Source organism: Ictidomys tridecemlineatus, chromosome 8, assembly GCF_052094955.1.
Source record: "Ictidomys tridecemlineatus isolate mIctTri1 chromosome 8, mIctTri1.hap1, whole genome shotgun sequence".
Taxonomy (NCBI): Eukaryota; Metazoa; Chordata; class Mammalia; order Rodentia; family Sciuridae; genus Ictidomys; species Ictidomys tridecemlineatus.
The window spans coordinates 107,760,778-107,779,468 of NC_135484.1; the positions used below are offsets into that span (position 1 = coordinate 107,760,778).

General features: G+C 47.8%; 1 protein-coding gene across 4 annotated transcripts in view; it reads right to left on the reverse strand.

Moving 5' to 3' along the window:
• Window positions 1-18,691, reverse strand: part of Rsph9 (radial spoke head component 9) — a 108,183-nt gene that overhangs the window by 45,320 nt on the left and 44,172 nt on the right. The window contains exon 6 of one of the 4 annotated variants that reach the window (XM_040282722.2): window positions 9,999-10,257. The exons of the other annotated variants lie outside the window; for them this stretch is intronic. Coding sequence (XP_040138656.1) covers window positions 10,237-10,257 — 21 coding nt within the window. The 3' untranslated portion in view covers window positions 9,999-10,236. Of the gene's footprint in view, window positions 1-9,998; window positions 10,258-18,691 lie in introns of those variants that run through there. 4 annotated transcript variants of the gene reach the window in all.

Consider the following 18,691-nt stretch of genomic DNA (forward strand, 5'->3'; position numbering starts at 1 on the left):
GCCTGCCGAGCTTAAGTTGCATGGACACCCCTCAGCTATCCCAGGGAAGTCAAAGGGATGCCAGAATAGAATGAGTCTCTAGGGAGTCTTCCAACTCTGGCATGGGAAAGTAACTCATGTGACTTTTCAGCCCACAAGATGGAAGAGAGGAAGCAGCCCAACAGGGAAACAGAGGCCAGGAGGCCACAAAACAAGGGAGGCCGTTTCCTGAGGTTCTCCCCGGGCCTCTGCTCTTCTCCTTCTACACTGCTCCTTGAGCCTTCTCCTTCCCTCCCAGGATGGCCGCAGCTGCCACTAAAATGCCTACAATCCCCAGGATAGACCTCCAGCCCAGAGATCTGAGTTCAGTGTCCTGAGTCCAGTGGGGTCTTTCCATGTGCCTCTCTACATGGATGGCTCACGGGGCCATCCACTCAGAGGGTTCAAATGGAACTTTTTCTCTGGTTGCCAGATCCACTCCTTCTTTGGAGGCATCACACCACAAATTGGAGTCATTGCATCATCCTCAATGCCCTGCATGACTGGGGGCCTCCACCCCATACCGGGCCCTTTCTCTAGTATCTGCCTCTCTGTCATCACCACCTAGTGAATTCCCTGTGACATAAACTTCTATCCATCTGCCCCTCTTCAGTAACAGAACTCCTGATCTGACCTGTAGCCGTGATCATGTAGGCCCATGGCTGCCTCGAACAAAGACAGTGAGGTGAAATGGTATGACCAAGTTCTAGCCCTATTTTGCATTTTATTTAGAGACAGGGTCTCACTGAGTTGCTTAGCACTTAGTTGAGGCTGGCTTTGAACTCACGATCCTCCTGCCTCAGCCTCCCAAGCCGCTAGGATTACAGTTGTATTGGTTTTTGAGTCTGTGCTGCCCACGCTGGCCTCAAATTCCTGGGTTCAAGTGATAACTCCTGAATTAGCCTCCTGAGTAGCTGGGACTACTGTTCTGTGAATGCACCACTGTACCCAGCTAAGTCTCAGCTTTAATATCACTTCCTCGGGGAATTTTCCTAGATCACACAGACTCAGGCAAGGTTCAACTGGGAGCAATTTCTCAGCCCTATGCCTCTCTCCAGGGCTTTTTATGTTTGTATCTAAGTCATTTTTTTGTCATATAATAGTTGGTTAATTGTTTTCCTCTCCATTTGAACACAATGTCCAAGAAAGCAGGAACTGAATCTGTCTTTTTACCATTGAATCTTCAGCACCTAGAATATGGTAGTCACTCAATAAACTTTTTTGATGAATGAACTTCACTTTTTTGTTGTTTTGTTTTGTTTTTGTTTTAGTATCTGGGAACTTCACATTTTAAATGAAATTACTGAGCCAGACATGGTGGTATGCACCTGTAATCTAAGTAACTCAGGAAGCTGAGGCAGGAGGATCCCAAATTCAAGGGCAGCTTAGACAATTTAGCAAGACTCTGTCTCAGAATTTAAAAAATTAAAGACTGGGAATGGAGCTCAGTGGTAAAGCACCCATGGACTCAATCCCCAGTATCAAAAAGAGGAAGAGAGATTATTGTATTCTTCATTGACCAGATCTAGTCCCCGCAGATGCACAAGCTGCCTCCATAGGGCCAAAGAGCTGTCCAGACTGACAGTGGTCTTCGGGGACATTGTCTTCTACCCTCCCACCCCAACCCAAACCATTCCCAGGAGCCAGGTGAATCCCAGAGAGGCTCCCCACATAGAAGTAGTTCCAAGTTGGGGTACCTAAACTTCAGATGTCAGACTGGAAGGGCCTTCAGAGCTCATGGGACTCAGTCCAATGTATTCACAGGGCAGATGAGGAAACTGAGGCCAGAGAGAACGAAGATTTGCCCTCAGCTGTAGAACGAGCTAGAGGAACAAGGTTCCTGGCTCCCATTTCAATGCTGTTTGCCACACAGGGTAGGGTCCCTGGGGAAGAAAAGTCTGCAGTTTGGAATGGAAGCTCCCAACCTCAGAGGAGAAAATTCACCCTCACTCTACCCTGGAGTAAAGAGCACCACCCTGCAGCCCAATAAGCTGGGTACAAATCCGATCTTCACCTGTCTTCCACAGTATAACCTTCAGCAAATGTCCCAACCTCTTTATACCTCAGTCTCTTCAATGAAAAAAAATATATATGTACACAACAGTAATGGTATTAACTTTGTAGTAATGTTGGGGAGATAAAATGAGTGGACACATACAAAGTGTTTGGAAAAGGCTTGATTGTGTAGTATGTGCTCAATAAACATGAAAGCATATCATCAAAGCTTTCCATGTCCTAAGCCAGCAGAAGGCCTTCCCCTGAGGAGTGATTTGCAGTGGCAAGATCTGCATTTCCCAGAGTGTGGGTGGAAGCCAGGGCCCCCTCCCCAGGCTGTCAGTGACCCCACCCTCCAACCTCCTGTCTCCGGACTCAGTGGGCCCTTGGCCCCTCCAGTCGCCAGCCTGTCTGCCCGGCTCTCACGCCTGATGCAGAGATAAACATATCCCACGATAGTATTGTTTCCCACTTCCCGTAGCTCTCAAGTGCGATCCTAGGGGGGTAGGATTAGCCAGGCATTCAGGCAGCTTAGGGGTTTGGAAGGATTGAAAGGCTATTCACAGAGCTGGCCAGTCCCCAGTCTTTAAAGACAGCGGAGGTAGCTGGGATTGCAGGGAAAGGGCAAGGGAAGCTGCTGGGGCCTGAGCTTCTGGAACATTCTGCTGTCCTCAGCCACACACCACACACACATTTGACCTAACTAGAGGGAGGGACTGCTCAGCTGAGTAAAGAAATGAGACATCCCCCCCCACTAGTCATCCCCATTCGTGATCAGAGCCTCTGGTCCCTGTGTTCCCTCAGGTCATGGATGATTGACTAGCAAGGTGCGTCCTAGGACTGGAGGCCGAGAGCCCTTGGCAGACAGCCCACAGCCCCCAAGCCCAGTAGGCAGGCAGGGGAAGGGGTAGGGGATGAAGTGTGCTTACTTCATCAAGCGGTAGAGTCAGCCAAGGGAGAGAGGCCTTTCTCCTCACTCAGCCAGGGCGGGCCCCCTGCTCTCTCCCCACTCCCCAGTACTCCCAGTCCAGCCACTCTCATGACCTCACTGCCATGACCAAGCCAGGCAGGCAGCCAGCAGCCAGGGACCTCCCAAAATCCACATCCTCCCGAGACCACCACAAGTCAGTCACGGCCAGAACATGTTGCTCAAATAACCTCCACCCACCCAGATGCACATCCACAAGACAGTGTGTCCCACTGCGTGTTTACTCCAGCCAGGCAGGCCCACCTCCCCTCCCGAGAAGGCTGGACCAGGGCTGCCAGTCCTCTACTACACATGGTTCCCAGCTCCTCCTCCCCCTGGAAAATTCTGCTCAGCTGTCTCAACATGGAAAAATCTTCCCTGGGTAACCTTCCTGCTATAACCTTACCATAATTCCACAGTGATGGCAAAAGTGATGGTGGTGGTGGTGGTGATGGTGGTAGTGATGGAGAGGGTGGTAATGATGGTATTGGTGATGGTGATAGTGTTGGTGATGGTAAAGGTGGTGATGATGGTGATGGTGGTAGTAGTGGTGGTGGTAGTGATGGGGATGGTGGTAGTGGTGGTAGTGGGGGTGGTGGTGATGGGGATGGTGGTAGTGGTGGTAGTGGTGGTGGTGGTGATGAGGATAGTGATGGTGATGTGATGGTGATGATGATGGTGATGTGGTGGTGGTGGTGATGAGGATAGTGATGGTGATGTGATGGTGATGATGATGGTGATGTGGTGGTGATGGTGATGGTTGCTGATAGTGGTGATGATGATGTTGTGATGGTGATGGTGCTGGTGATGGTAATGGTGGTAGTGGTGGAGGTGATTTTGATGATGATATTAGAGGTGGAGATGATAGAGATGAAGTGGTGGCAGTGGTGATGAGGAGCTGGTAGAGGGGATAGGGATGGTGACAGTAGTGGAGGTAGCAGTGGTGGTTGAGGTGTTAGAAATGAGGTGAGTAGGGGTGTTCCCTTTCTTTCTCTAAGCATCAACTGACAATCATCCATGACCTCGAGGACTACAGGAACACTGTGTTGATTAGAAAGTGTACAGGGCACACAGCACAGAAGGTTCCCAGAGCAATGGGAGTAATGACCCCTCCCCCAGTTCCCCAGCAAGGTATAATATGTTCCTGTCTGGGACTTCAGACTATCCTCCAACTCAAAGTAAGTATTATCTGGCCTAGGATCTGCTGAGGCTTCCCCTGAGGTGTGGGAGGCAGAGGACCCTATAATGGGATCCCAACTAACTGGAGTAAACTTGGGTCTGATCATAGTGCTTATTAGCAAGGTTATTGGGAGGATTGAAATAAATATCCTTAGAAAGACATGGTGTAAAATAGTGGCATAAGAGGGGGCTGGGATTGTGGCTCTAGCACGGCCAAGACCTGAGTTCAATCCTCAGCACCACATAAAAATAAAGGCATTGTGTTGTGTCCATCTACACCTAAAAGAATAAATAAAAGAGTTTTAAAAAATAGTGGCATAAGAAATGATGGATATTTTTCATTCTGTTTCCAGGGCTTTCTTACCAAACCCCACCTCCCCGCTCCCCCAGCCCACCTCCTCTGCCATGCGTCTCCATGCATTCACTTTCTAGATCTACCATAACAAATCGTCACAAACTTTGTGGCTTAAGATGACAGAAGTGTGTTCTGTCACAGCTCTGGAGACCATAAGTCTAACATTAAGGAATCAGCAGAGCCAAGCTCTCTTCCAACTTCTGGTTGCTGGTCCCTGCCTCTATCTTCACCTGAGTCTTCACATGACCTTCCTCTGTGTCTCTGTGTTCCTTTCTGTTTCTTATAAGGACTTTCATTGGATTTAAGATCCACCCTAATCCAATATGATCTCATTTTAATCTTTACCTTCATTGTATTTGCCAAGATCTATTTCTAAATAAGGTCACAGCCTCAGATTCCAGGTGCACATAAAATTTGAGGGACCACTATATCCCCTGTCACAACCTCTGAATAAGCCAAACTTAATTCCTCAATCCTATATCACCTGGCACAACTGCAGCCCTATCCAAGCTGCTCTGGGACCCACACTCAAACCCTGCAGTGGCCCAGGCCCCTGACCAGTGCCCAGCTCTGCTGCGCTATGCGTGCATGAGCTCAGATTCCCTCTTCACTTGGCGGTGAGAAAGGGGGATTCTAGGCTTCAGCCGGAGCCCATAGGGGCCTCTCTGCTCGGAAATGCTTCTTCCTCTCCCCCTGGCAGCTGTTTGGCTTGGCGGGGGTCCAGCTGGCAAGTTCAGCAGCCAAGGAGCCCTTGGGGGGCAGGGGAGGGAATGGTGTGGGGCAGGCAGCTCCCTGCTCAGGCCCAGGCCCTGGGAGCTGGGCCAATGGCGGGCCTCCCTGCTGGCTGGCTCCAGCCCCCTCACCCTTGGTTCTCCTCCTCCTGGTCTCCTGTCCTCCCTATCCCACAAAGGGGAATTCTGGAGACCCTCCACCACCAGCCCCAGCCAAGGAGAAGACGTGCCGAAGAGGAGCATCAGCTGGCAATGCAAGAAACACACACACAGCAAGAACAGTCGGCCTTGCTGCAGATCTGCTGGTACAGGCTCTGCATACTCTTTCAGGGCACCCTGGGACAACTTGAACTCCTTCCAACATCTGGATACCCTGTCCCCTGCTCCATCCACATTCCCAAACTCTCCTGTCCCCAGTGTCTCCTCTAAAGCACTTGCCTCCTCTTTCCAGAGCCCCTCTGAACCCGCAAGCTATTGCTCATTCTTCTGAATCAGGACTCCCTTCAGGTAAGCAGGATAGGAAATGAAGTCTCAGACCCCACAGGTCCTTTACCACGGATAAGAATGTGGTTTAAAAAAAAAAAGGAAAAAACATGAAGAAGGTCTTTAGGGTCCATTCCGTGTAGTTTAATCAAAGCTCTACACTGAATACCTGTGGAAAACTCGACAGGTAATAACTGTCTGAGCCTCTGGCACACACCTGTAATCCCAGCTACTCAGGAGGCTGACTCTAAGGAATATTACAAGTTCAAGGCCAACCTTGGCAACATAGACCCTGTCTCTGCCATTGGAGATGAAGCTCAGTGGCAGAGCTATATTGCACGCAAGGCCCTGGGTTTAATCCCTAGTATTAGGGAGTGGAGAATGAGGATACTTCGCTTAGTTAATTTCTGGGATGGCAAAGATAAAATCACATTGCCTCTGAGAGAACACTGGTACTCTCTAAATGAAAACAACTTAACTATATGCCAAGCACCTTGTTGAGCACTTTGCATTGATTATTTCATTTAATCCTAAAAATAACCTTCTATGAGATAGCAACCAATTCACACAGCTAAAGGAGCTAAGCAGTTTGGGTTCCAGGAAAGGTAAGTGGCTGAGCAGGGATTTGTCTCCAGGGATTTGCACTATGAATCAGACCCTGTACTCTAAAACAGCATACTCTGGCAGAGTCGACATGGGTAAGTAGTATTACTGTTACTATGAATATTCATATTGTTATGGGCTGTGCGGGTTAAGCCTAGGCCACAGAGAGCAGCTACACTTACTGAAGTGCAGGGGTTTTTGGGGGGGGGCGGCTGTAGTTGCAGCACGGAGGTCTCCCTCCCCCTGTAAGCACAGATTTGCATGCAGTTTGCAAGTAGGGTTCTGCCTGGCTGCCTCTGCAATTCTGAAGTCCCGGATGCTAGGGTCAGCCTATCTCAGCCTCTCAGCCTCTCAGCCACAGGAGGAGACCATTGAAACTGAGTCTCCGGAGGCGCTTGTGCCTTGGCACATCTGGAAACTGTTAGCCTTCTCTGCCTGCCTCCTGGAGCCAGCTGTTTGTGGTGGCTAATTCTGGGAAGTGCCCCTCTGTCAGCAGCTGCCTGTGGGGACAGGGTTGGGGGTTCCTCACCACCAGACCAGTGAAACTGGAGGGAGCTGGGCAGGCGGCAGAGGGTTAATTGAATAACCACAGCTCGTCACCCAGAAGAGCTGTTCTCCTCCCCCAGCCCTGCAGATAGCCATGGGGTTACTATGGGTTGAGTAATGAGAAGGAAAGAGAGGGGGAGGAGGCAGGGAGGACCAAGAAGCAGAGATGGAGAGAATGTTTCTGCTGTAAAAGATCTTCAAAAGGTCATCTGATATTGTCCATCCTCCTGTTGCCTGGGGGTCACAGTGACCGTGCGGTATAGTGGAAAGAGGGCATCCTTTGTAGTTGAGCTGAGCTAGGTCATGATCCTGACTCCATCACTGTTGGTCTCAGTGACCTTGAGAAAGGTCCTCAGCCTCTCCAGGCCTAAGAGTCTCATCTGGTGATGGGAGAGCTCTACCTCCCTGGCAAGACTGCCATGAGGCTTCTGGGAGATGTGGTCTGGTCCATGCTCCAGAACATGGATTTCTTCCTTCTAAGAGCAGCAGGAAGCTAGGAGAAACATCTTCCCCTATCTCCAGCCCCTGCCCCGCCTTCCAGAATCACCCCAGCTTCTGCCTGCATCATACAGGCCTCACTGCAGACCTGCTCTCAAAGGCATGCCCTCCCTAGAGCCTGAGTGACCCACCTCTCTGCCCAGCTTTGCCTGCCTCGTGTTCTAAGCTTGTTGAACGCCACCCTTCCTCCCCACAGGAATTGGCAGCTCCTGTCAGCTTCCATAGCCCCAAATCTCCCTCTGCCCACAGCCTCCTTCCCTATGGCCTCAGGGAGGTGATTGGATACCTCTGAAGTCAATCATCCTGGGGTTTAACCATCATCATGGCTGAAGATGCCTCCTTATATGCTATCACATGTAAGTTTCATCATGAGTCTGGAGATAAAGCTTAGCTACTATTTATAGAAATGGATCAAAGGACAGATGTTAACATTCATTAGACTTGCTGCATACTAAGCCATCAGAGAAAAGCCGAGGAACTCCTGAACTCTCTCTCAAGAAGATGCAACATTAACAATGAAGGACTGGTTAATATCTCCTACAGGTCATACTCAAAGGGGCTGTGTCCTCATCCTGGCTGGAACACTCAGAGAACCACTGCTCAGCCCTAACCGGAACTGCTCTTCACCTACAACTGGGTGGCACCTTCACCCACTTTCACAAGTTCCTGGCTGGGCTTGGTGGCGCATGCCTGTAATCCCAGCGGCTCAGGAGGCTGAGGCAGGAGGATAGTGAGTTCAAAGCAACTGAGCAAGACCCTGTCTCTAAATAAAATACAAAATATAGCTGGGGATATGGCTCAGTGGTTGAGTGCTCCTGAGTTCAATCCCCAGTACTCCCACCCCCCAAAAAAAAAATTCCTCCCCTTCCTGTTGTCCTACAAGCTCCAGTCCCCTTGAACAGTGAAATCACATCTTCAGGTCCTCCCCCACAACTCCCTCCTCCCTGATCCACACAGCCTTAACACCTTTGATGTTAATGCTTTTGTTTTCGTTTTTGTTTTTTTTTTGTTTTTGCAATACTGGGGATGTAACCCCTGGGCTACATCCCCAGTCCTTTGTATTTTTTTTATTTTGAGACAGGGTCTCACTAAGTTGTCCAGGCTGGTCTTGAATTTACAATCCTCCTGCCTCAGCCTTCTGAGCTGTTGGGATTACAGGCCTGAACCCTGCACTCAGCAGTTGTTATTTTTAACCACCATTTATCAAGCACTTAGCTTTGTGCCAGGCATTTTAATAAATACTTTTTAACTAGTATCTCATCCAACAGCCCCCACACACTCAGTAACCCCCAAAATGAGTATCATTATATCAGTCTTACAAATGAGGAAACCAAGCTTCAGAAAGAGACCCTTCCTTCATACGCTACACAATCCCAGTCTGTGGGAACAGCAACTCTGGCCTTACAAAGGGCCCAGCAGCCCCGCACACTATCAAGTAGACTCCCAAGTTCAGCTGGATCAAAGGATCCCAGACCTGAATGGTCGGTCAACTCGGTGTCAGCTCCACTTGCATGCCTACCAGATGCCTCAACCTCAACATGTCCAAAAACACCTCTGAGCTTTTCCTCAAAAAAGTATTTCCCCCAGAGCTTCCCACATAGCAGCTCAGAGCAGCTCCATGTTTCTAACAGCGGAGGCTCCAATCAGCAGGAAATCTTATTGGCGCCACCCTCAGAACCCACCACCCCCAACCACCTCCCCTGCTTGACCACAGGACCACCTCCCCCAGCTCCAGGGAGGGTATTTGTCGGGGGAGGACCTTAGGACTAATGTGATTGAGCAGACAGCCTATGGGAGGCCCTTGTTGAGGGACCAGTTTTAGCTCACCCTTAAGAAGTTTCATGTTAGGAAAAACGCCTTCACATCCCTGTCTCCTGGGACCCTCACCATTAGCCTTAGACATATCTCTCACTCCCTCTCCTTTTTCTTTCCTACCTTCCATGCGTCCTCCCTCCTTCCTTCTTTCCTTTGCTTTTGTGCAAAATACATACTGAGCATTGGCTCCATTTGTAACACAGGAAGGTGGGGGTTACAGGGGCACTAGTGTGGTTGGTTCCAGGGCCCCAGGGAACTGAAAACTGTACTTGTGGTTTCTATAACAAGACCAAGATGTTGGGTAAGGAACAAAACCAGCCCTGGGCCTCACTAGCAGGTACGCTCAAGGATGCAGGGAACTCACTGGAAAAGCAGATCTGAGCCTAGGCTGGGGATTTTCAGATAGACCAAGGTAGGAAGGAGGAAGGCAAGATACTGGGACAACAGACAGTTTGAGCACAGGCTTGGCGATAACAGACCAAGTTAGGAGGGCATCCATCTGGTTGGAGCAGAAAGGTCACTTGAGGTGAGGTGGGGTCCAAGGAGCATCCTGAGTGGTGAGAGAAGAGGACCATCAGTCGGACCTCCCAGCAGAATTGGCCATAAGGATAACTGTGGCACAGCAAAAGCACGATGCTGCACCTACTCTGACCTGGGCTGGAATCCTAGCCACGCCTCTTGGGCAAGTCACTTTCCCTGTGCCTTGGATTTCTCACCTCTAGTAGAGAAAATAATCCCCACCTCATGGAGTGCTTGTGAGGATTAAATGGGATGATGTATATGAAAACTTCTGGCATCACACTTCATAGACGCTTTTTAAAAATGTTTATTGAATCTGAGCAAATGAAGGCGGTGGGTGTGAAGCGCTCATTCAAGTGGTTTCGTCATGGAAGAAGAACCGGATTGCACAACAGCCGAGTCAGCGCGGGGTCAGGGGAGGCTGTTTCTGATCCCAGGGAGACCTGTGGGGGTTTGCGAGCCAAGGATATGGATGCTGCCAAACGAGGGCCGGGAGGAGAAGTCTCAAGAACCAATAGTGGGAACAGTCACACAGCCCTGCGAATATCCTAGAACCATCAAATTGAACACTTTAAGTGGGTGGATTGTGTGGAATGTGAATTTTATCTCATAAAACTGTCCAAAAACATGTCTAGAGAGACCCACTAGCTCTTAAGGTACCCCCAGATCACCCTGCACTACCAGATGTTCCACACATGAACCCGAAGGCCCTATGCTGCCGCACCACCACCCAGAACCATTCACAGCTTTTCTGTTCACCCCTTCGAAACCACATCCCTGCCACCACCTCCTTCCCTTCCCCATCCCTCAGGCAAACTGAAGCAGTGTTCCAGAAGGAGGGCGGGAAGGGGACCTGGTTCTAGCCCTGGCTCTGCCTCCAATGTGCTGAGGGCTTTTCCCTCTGGGCTCAGCCTCCTCCTGTGTGCACAGGCAGAATGGGAGGAGGTGAAGGGCCTGGGCCCCAACAGGCTCCTGGGTGACTGCCAGCCCCTTTCTCACCAGCTGAGAAAACTCTGCACGTTATACATCCTCTTTGTGTCTCATCTAAATTAGGGAAACTCAGGCTGGATATGTAGGTGAGTGGTAGAATGTTCACCTAGCATGTATGAGGCCTTAGATTGCATCTCCAGCATGGCGAATAAATAAATAAGTAGGAATCTCAGAGGATTGCACAAAGATTAAATGGGTTACTAGATACAAAGCACTCAGAGGAAGAGCCCAATTAATATTCACTCCTTATACCATTATGACTGTGTGGAGGAGTAGTCAGTCAATGGTCTTTGAGGTGATTTCTGTGATTTCCTCACAGAAGAATCATTTCCCCAGGATGAACATTGCCATATCCCTAGAAAGCAAGAGTGGCAGCAGCTTCTAGACTAAGTAGTTTTCTTAGGTTTGTTCCATGCCTGCTCCAGTGGGGAGTGTGAAGTTTTGTTTTGTTTTGGGTTTTTTGTTTTTTGTTTTTTGTTTGGTATCAGGGATTGAATCCAAAGGCTCTTAACCACTGAGCCACATTCCCCAGCCCTTTTTATTTTTATTTTTTATTTTGAGACAGGGTCTTATTAAGTTGCATAGAGCCTCCCTAAATTGCTGAGGCTGGCTTTGAACTTGTGACCGTCCTGTCTCTGCTTTCAGAACCGCTGGGATTTCAGGCGTGCACCCTTGCACTACGCTGACTGTGAACCTCTTGAGAGCAGAGGACCCCTACCACACGTTTACCAGATGGAATCCTTTTAGGGAGGCAAGTGTGTGAAGGTGGAGAGACAAGCTAAAGGGTGGAACCTGAGCCAGATCAGGAGCACAGCAGGAAAGTATCAAAAGCTCACACTTACCAAGTATCTGACCCCTCACCAGGCACTCCCCCCACTAAATGCCTTTCATGCATTAGCTCATTTGTTCTTCACAAAAACCCAAGTGAGTTCTTATTATTCCTGTTGTACAGATGAGGAAACTAAGGCACAGAGTGATTAAGAAGTCCCCAACATCACATAGCTAACAAGCAACGGAGCTGGGATTTGTACCCAGTATGAATGCAGAGAACATGCCCCCAGCTACTTACATTGCCTCATAGGTCTACAAAAAGCAGGATATGTCACCCAGAGGCTGGCCTGGCTACTGCACAAATGAGATGGAAGAGTCCTGCCCAGCCAGAGACTAAGGTTGAGAAGTAGGAAAAGGGGCTCAAGGAGTCCCCTCTACAGAATTTTTTTTGAGGAAAGGACAGGCCATTCCCAGCCCATGCCTGCTTGCAGGTCGGGGTCTGGACAAGATCAACTTCCAGGACCTCCACCAATTTTTGAGTCTCTCTTCTGAGCTGAGAGCCCTGAGGTTCTTCAGTGGGTCCAGCTTGGAGCAGCGACTGAGGCCAGAGGTTAAAAGCAGGAAGCACCAGAGATCCTGTAGAAAGACACACCCACCATCTACATGTGTTTGAACCACATTCTATGCACAGGCATGCTAGGGGAGTGAAAAGAAGAAGACCTGAGTGGCTGGACCTGTATCCTGCCCTAAGCCCCAAGGGTGTGTGTGATGTTTGCTCTGGCCAGCCCTTACTTCTCTCGGCTGGGACCCCAGCAGGGGCTCAGAGAAGAGCAAGAGAGAGCCAAGACTTACTGAGCACCTAGTATATCTATGAACTTTCCAAGGCTTAACATATGAAATCCTATTGCTGGTGGGACTGCAGCCACTGTGGAAAGCAGTATGGAGATTCCTCAGAAAATTTGGAATGAAACTACCATTTGACCCAGTTATTTCTATTCCTTGGTATATAACCAAAGGACTTAAAATCAGCATACTATAGTGACACAGCCACATCAAGGTTTATAGCAGCTCAATTCACAATAGTTAAGCTACAGAACCAACCTAAGTACCCTTCAACATATGAATGGATAAAGAAAATGTGGTATATCTACACAATGGAATATTACTCAGCCATAAAGAAGAATGAAATTATGGCATTTGCTAGTAAATGGATGGGACTAGAGACTATCATGCTAAGTGAAAAAGCCAATTCCAAAAAAATCAAAGGCTGAATCTTTTCTCTGATATGCGGATGCTAACATACAATAAGAGGGGTGGGAGGGAAGGAAAAAAGTTCATTGGATTATACAAAGGGAAATGAAGGGAAGGGAGGGAGATGGGAGTAGGAAAGTCAGTAGAATGAATCGGACAGAACTTTTCTATGTTCATATATGAACACACGACCAGTGTAAACGCCACATCATGTATAACCACAAGAATGGGAAGTTATAATATTCCAAAACACATTTTACTGTTATGTATAAATAAAAATAAAAAATAAAAATATTCTATGAAGGAGATTCTATTGCCAAACCCATTTTACAGAAGGAAAAAGTAAAGCAGACAAAGGCCCCATAGTATATACCATGGGGACTCAAAACCAGGTCCACTAGTTCCTTTTGTTTATCAATAAATCTGCTTATCAAAACCAGAGGATGGGTTCTAGGACCCTTGAAGAAACCAAACTCCTTGGATGCCGAAGTCCTTTATGTTAAACACATAGTATTTACATATAACCCATGCTCATTTTCCCCCATACATAAATCATCTCTAGGTTATTTGCAATATCTAATACAATGTAAATGGTATGTAAATATTGTTACACTGTCTGTTTAGGGCATAATGACAAGAAATAAAAAGTTCATGCTCAGTACAGACGCTATTTCTATTTATTTATTAGTCTGTTCACTCCTCAGTTGAATGTGCTGACACAGAACCCAAAGATTCAGCAGAACCCAGGAATGCGGAGGGCCCACTATGCTTCCTAAGCCATTGCTCTGTGCCAGGCGTGTTCTAGGCTCTTTGGAGACTAAACAGTGAATTTCCAAACAGTTCATGCTGTAACCAGCCTGTGCCACACCTCCTTGGGGTAGGATGAAGGTCAGGAACAAGGATCGTTCCTCATGCATGGAGTTGAAGCTCAAGTGTCCCAGGGCATGATGATCAGCCCAGTCACCAAAGAGAAAGAACAGCCACTCTGCTGAGGAGCAGGTGGACTCTAGGGTTCATGAAGCCCTCTCTGAGAGCTGGGCTACTGAACGGAGGACACAAGGCTTGAATCCTCAGCATACCCACTCAGTGCCCTCCCTAGTCTCTTTGGGCTGTGCCCAATCTCTTAAAGGTCACGTCCCTTGGTGTCCTGGAGTCAGGAGGGGATAGGCACAAGCTGCCGGGAGGACCTTATGCAGGACATGGGAGACATGTTGTCCCACCCCCAGGCTGCTCCTAGCCCAGCAACTCAGGGGCCTACCTCTGGCCTAGGGAACAGAGTAAGTGGGTAAGAGAAAATGGTAGGAATCTGGGGCAATAGGGCCACTCCCCTGCCAGGGTGGCGAGTGGCTACCTCTGCAACAGTGACTCAGCTGCAGGTCGATAAAATTGGGGTTAGACTGAGCGGTTTGGTGTTACAATCCTGTACTCAGCTGCCCCAGGCGGAAAGACTCAGCCAGGTCAGCCTCCAGGTGTGGAGCTGGATGTGTGTGTGCGCTGGAGGATGGCAGGATCTTTGGGGACTTTCTTGAAATCACAAGCCCAAAGCAAGAAAGAATGTCTGGGATCACATTCCTGTGGTGGGGTCTACGGAGACCCTGGCCAGACCCTCCTATCTCCCATTCCTCAAGATCCTCCCTAGAAAACTCTTCCTCCAGGAAGCATTCCAGGACTAACAGAGTCAATGCATCTTCTCCCCACTGATCAGTGTGCACTGACTGACTCAGGACCTCACCAGCATTTTCCTCAGACTTATACCCAAGTCAGGGGAGTACTACTTTCCACCCCAACTTCAGGCTCATGCCTCTTGAAATGGTGTTCAAAGTTCACATCTGATCTTTTAGCTTCAAATATGTGTATTCTACTCCAGGATATAGCTATATATATATTTATTCTTTGGGGGGAGTGTGCCAGAGATTGAACTTAGGGTCACACAACCACTGAGCCACATTCACAACCCTATTTTGTATTCTATTTAGCGACAGGGTCTCACTGAGTTGCTTAGTGCCTCACTATTGCTGAGGCTGGCTTTGAACTGGTGATCCTCCTGCCTCAGCCTCCCAAGCTGCTGGGATTGCAGGTGTGTGCCAGCATGCCTGCCTTATTTTATTTTTTTTGTATGTGACACTGGAGATTGAACTCAGGGGCACTCTACCACTGAGCTACATCTCCAGTCTTTTTCTTTTTTATTTTCTTTGGGGGGGGTATGGGAGTGAGGGGGTACCATACCCAGCAGCCTTCCTATTTTTTTTATCTTGAGACAGGGTCTCACTAAATTGCTGAGGCTGGGCTCCAACCTGTGATCCTCCTGCCTCGCCTCCTGAGTTGCTAGGATTACAGGTATGTGCCACTGAGCCTGATTATTATTGTATTTTTTAAATAATAATTCTGCCATGCATGACAGCACATGCTTGTAATCCCAGTGACTCAGGAGGCTGAGGCATGAGGGTCACAAATTCAAGGCCAGGCAGGGCTACTTTTCAAGTTTTTAAAAAGGGCCTGAGGATGTAGCTCAGAGGTAGAACATTCCAGGGTTCAATTCCCAGCACACACACACACACACACACACACATCATTTTTACTTACAAAGTGAATCATAATTTTTCTCTTAAAATATTCTAGGGATATTGATGCCATAAGAATATGTCTCATGCTTAACTGTAACTTTGTAAACTACTCAACTTTAGCACATGAGTCATTGTAGACCTCTATTGGAGGGCAAATAAGGCAACAAACTTCAGCTGGATCCAAGAGCTGTCTTTCTGGTCCTGAAACCCTGACTCCTGCGGTCCTCAGGGCAGCTAGGTAGGTGGGCAGCTAGGGGCCTCTCTGTAGTCCTCTCTGCTGACAGGGCATGGCTCAAACTTCACATTCTACTGATGCTACCATGTGACTGGTTTGGAAGCAGTTACCCAGAACAGCAGTGCTTAAATTTAGCTAGAAATTATAATCACTTAGGGATCTTCTGAAAATCTTGACACTCAGCCCACAACTTACACCAATTAAATCAGTGTCTCTTGAGGATGAAATTCACTCAATGGTACTTTTTAATTCTCCCCAGACAATTCCAATGTGCAGCTGAATTTGAGAACTAGCGATTTGGGCCAAACCCTTTATAATGACAGAGATGCTGAGGCCCAGAGAGAAGTGCCTTGCTCAAGGTCATGCAGCAAGGTAATGGCCGGACCCAGTAACTCCACTAACCAAGGCAGACCTCCTGCCCATATCCATCCTCCACACCCCTGTGGGCACTTGCCTGGCAGCCTGCTAATCCCATAAGGATCCTAGAGTTCTTTGTTCAAGACTGGCTGGGAGGAAGATCCCCAGGATAGGCTCCCAGAGCCATTCATCCCAAAGTGCCCCCATTCAAGATGTTCTCTGGAGACAGAATGTCTTAGAGCATTTCCAACCTGGATATTCTCCTTGCCTCAATGCCACCCTGGCTTTAATAGGATTTCAGGGAGACTGAGGACTGGGACAGCTGTGGTTTGGGGCAGGACACCACAAGGAGATATTCTATAGCTACAGGCAAAAGCTGGGAGAGGCATGAAACACAATTTTTCTGGACCCACCCTGAGAAGCCCAAGTACTTTCCCCTCCCTCCTCTCTCTGCCCTCTGATGACACAGGAACCTCTGCCCTCCACCTCACACCCTTGCCCCAGTGGAGAGGTGAAGGAAATCTGTGGTCTGAGGGCTGTCAGCAACTTATTTTCATTCTGGGTCTGGCTGGTTTAAATAGATTTATCCAGGGACCTGTAGAACCTTGTGTCTAATCCATGGGACACACACACACACACACACACACACACACACACACACACACACACTCAGAACCTGTGGAGAAAGAGGGAGAAGGAGGCATCCCAGGGATTCAGAGTCTTTGAATTGAAGACATTCAGTAGCCAAACACCATCCTTGGAGGGGAGGAGGAATGGGATCACAAGGAAAGACAAAGAGGCTGAAAGGGGCATCCATCCTACCATCTGCTTCCATCTTCTAACCCAGTGGCTCTCAATCCTGGCCACACATAGAATCTCCTAGGGAGCTTTTACAAATGCTGATACCTGGGCTCTAGCCCCTGGAAGTTTAACTTTTGACTTAACTCCGGGTAAAAGTTTGGGGCATCAATTAAATGTGCAGACAGGACCTTTACCTAATGGAATAACCTATTAGTGATGGATGGATTCCCTCACTGGGCAGAGGGCCAGAGGAAGAGCTTGACCTTTCTAGGGGTGCAATATGGGCACCATACTCTGAGACCCTAGTGTCATGTACTTCATGAACATAATGCAGTAAAAGGCTGAGGTTAAAGAGAATGAGCAGGTTCTCATTTTCCCTGTCCTCCTTCCTTGCCTTGGACAAATCACCTGCTTCCCAGAGCCTCAATTTCTTTCTTTTTTTAATATTTAATTTTTAGTTTTAGGTGGACGCAATATCTTTATTTTATTTTTATGTGGTGTTGAGGATCGAACCCAGTGCCTCACACATGCCAGGCGGGCACATTACCACTTGAGCCACATCCCTAGCCCCTCAATTTCTTCATCCACAAAATAGTTGGAGAGAATAGTTGCTACCTGATAGGTACTTGTAAAAATTAAGTGATTAAGTCTACACAGTCCTGGGCATGTAGTAAACAATCAATAAAATGTAGCTAGATCAGTCAGCTTTCCATTGCTATAACAAATATCTGAGATAATAAATTTATAAAAAGAAAGGGTTGGCTAGGTGCAGTGGTGCTCACCTATAATCCCAGCAGCTTAGGAGACTGAGGCAAGAGGATCATAAGTTCAAAGCCAACCTCAGCAACTTAGCAAGGCCCTATGCAACTTAGCAAGATCCTGTCTCTATATAAAACATAAAAAGGTCTGGGAATGTGGCTCAGTGGTTAAGTGCCCCTGGGTTCAACCCCCATTACAAAAAAAGGTGGGGGGCATATTTTGGCTCACAGTTTGGGAGATTTCAGTCCCTAAGCAGTTGTCCCTGTTGCTTTTGAGTCTGTGGTGAAGCAGCACATCATGGTAGGAGTAGCAGAGCAAAACTGCTTACTTCAACTCAGTGAGATCCTATCTCAAAATAATATAAAAATGACTGGGAATGTGATTCACTGGGTAAGCGCCCCTGGGCTCAATCCCCAACACCAAAAAAAATAATGATAATAAAGAACAAAACCTGCTTGCTTTATGTCCAAGGAGCAAAAACAGAGAAAGAGGAAGGGGCCAGCCAGTGTCTCAATATTCCACCGAAGAGCACACCCCATACCTGAAGACCTGCCACAAAGCCTCATGTCATAGTTTCCATCACTTCCCAATAGCGCCTCCCTGGAAACTAAGCCTCCAAAACTTGGGCCTTTGGAGGCATTTCAGATGCAAACTATAGTGGTAGCCTTTTATTTTGAAAATTGAAAGCTGAAGCCAGGCAGAGTGGCACACACCTATAACCCCAGTAACTTGGGAGGCTGAGACAGGAGGATAACAAGTTCCAAGTCAGCCTCAGCAACTTAGTGTAACCCTATCTAAAAATTAAATAAAGAAATAAAGAAATAAAAAGGACTGAGGGCATAGCTTAGTGGTAAACACCCTGGTTTCAATCCCTAGTGTTAAAAAAAAAAAAAAAAAGAAAGAAAAGAAAGTTGATTTGTATGCCTTGTTTTTAGTAGCATTATTCAAAACAGTTAAAAGGTGGAAGCAAACTACATGCCCATCTATAGATAAATGGATAAGCAAATATGCTAAATTCACACAATGGTATATTATTAGTAATTTTAAAAAGGGAGGCTGGAAAGGGGAAACAAGCTGTTTTCCAGGACATTATTTATTTTTTACTTTCCATATTTTTTATTGGTGCATAAGAAAAGTTGTACATAATGGTGCAATTTGTAAATTTGTAAATGCACACAGTATAACCATATAATTTGGCAAATATGGTTACCAAGTATTTCCCCTTTCCCAAAAGGAGGAAAATTTTGGCCCAGG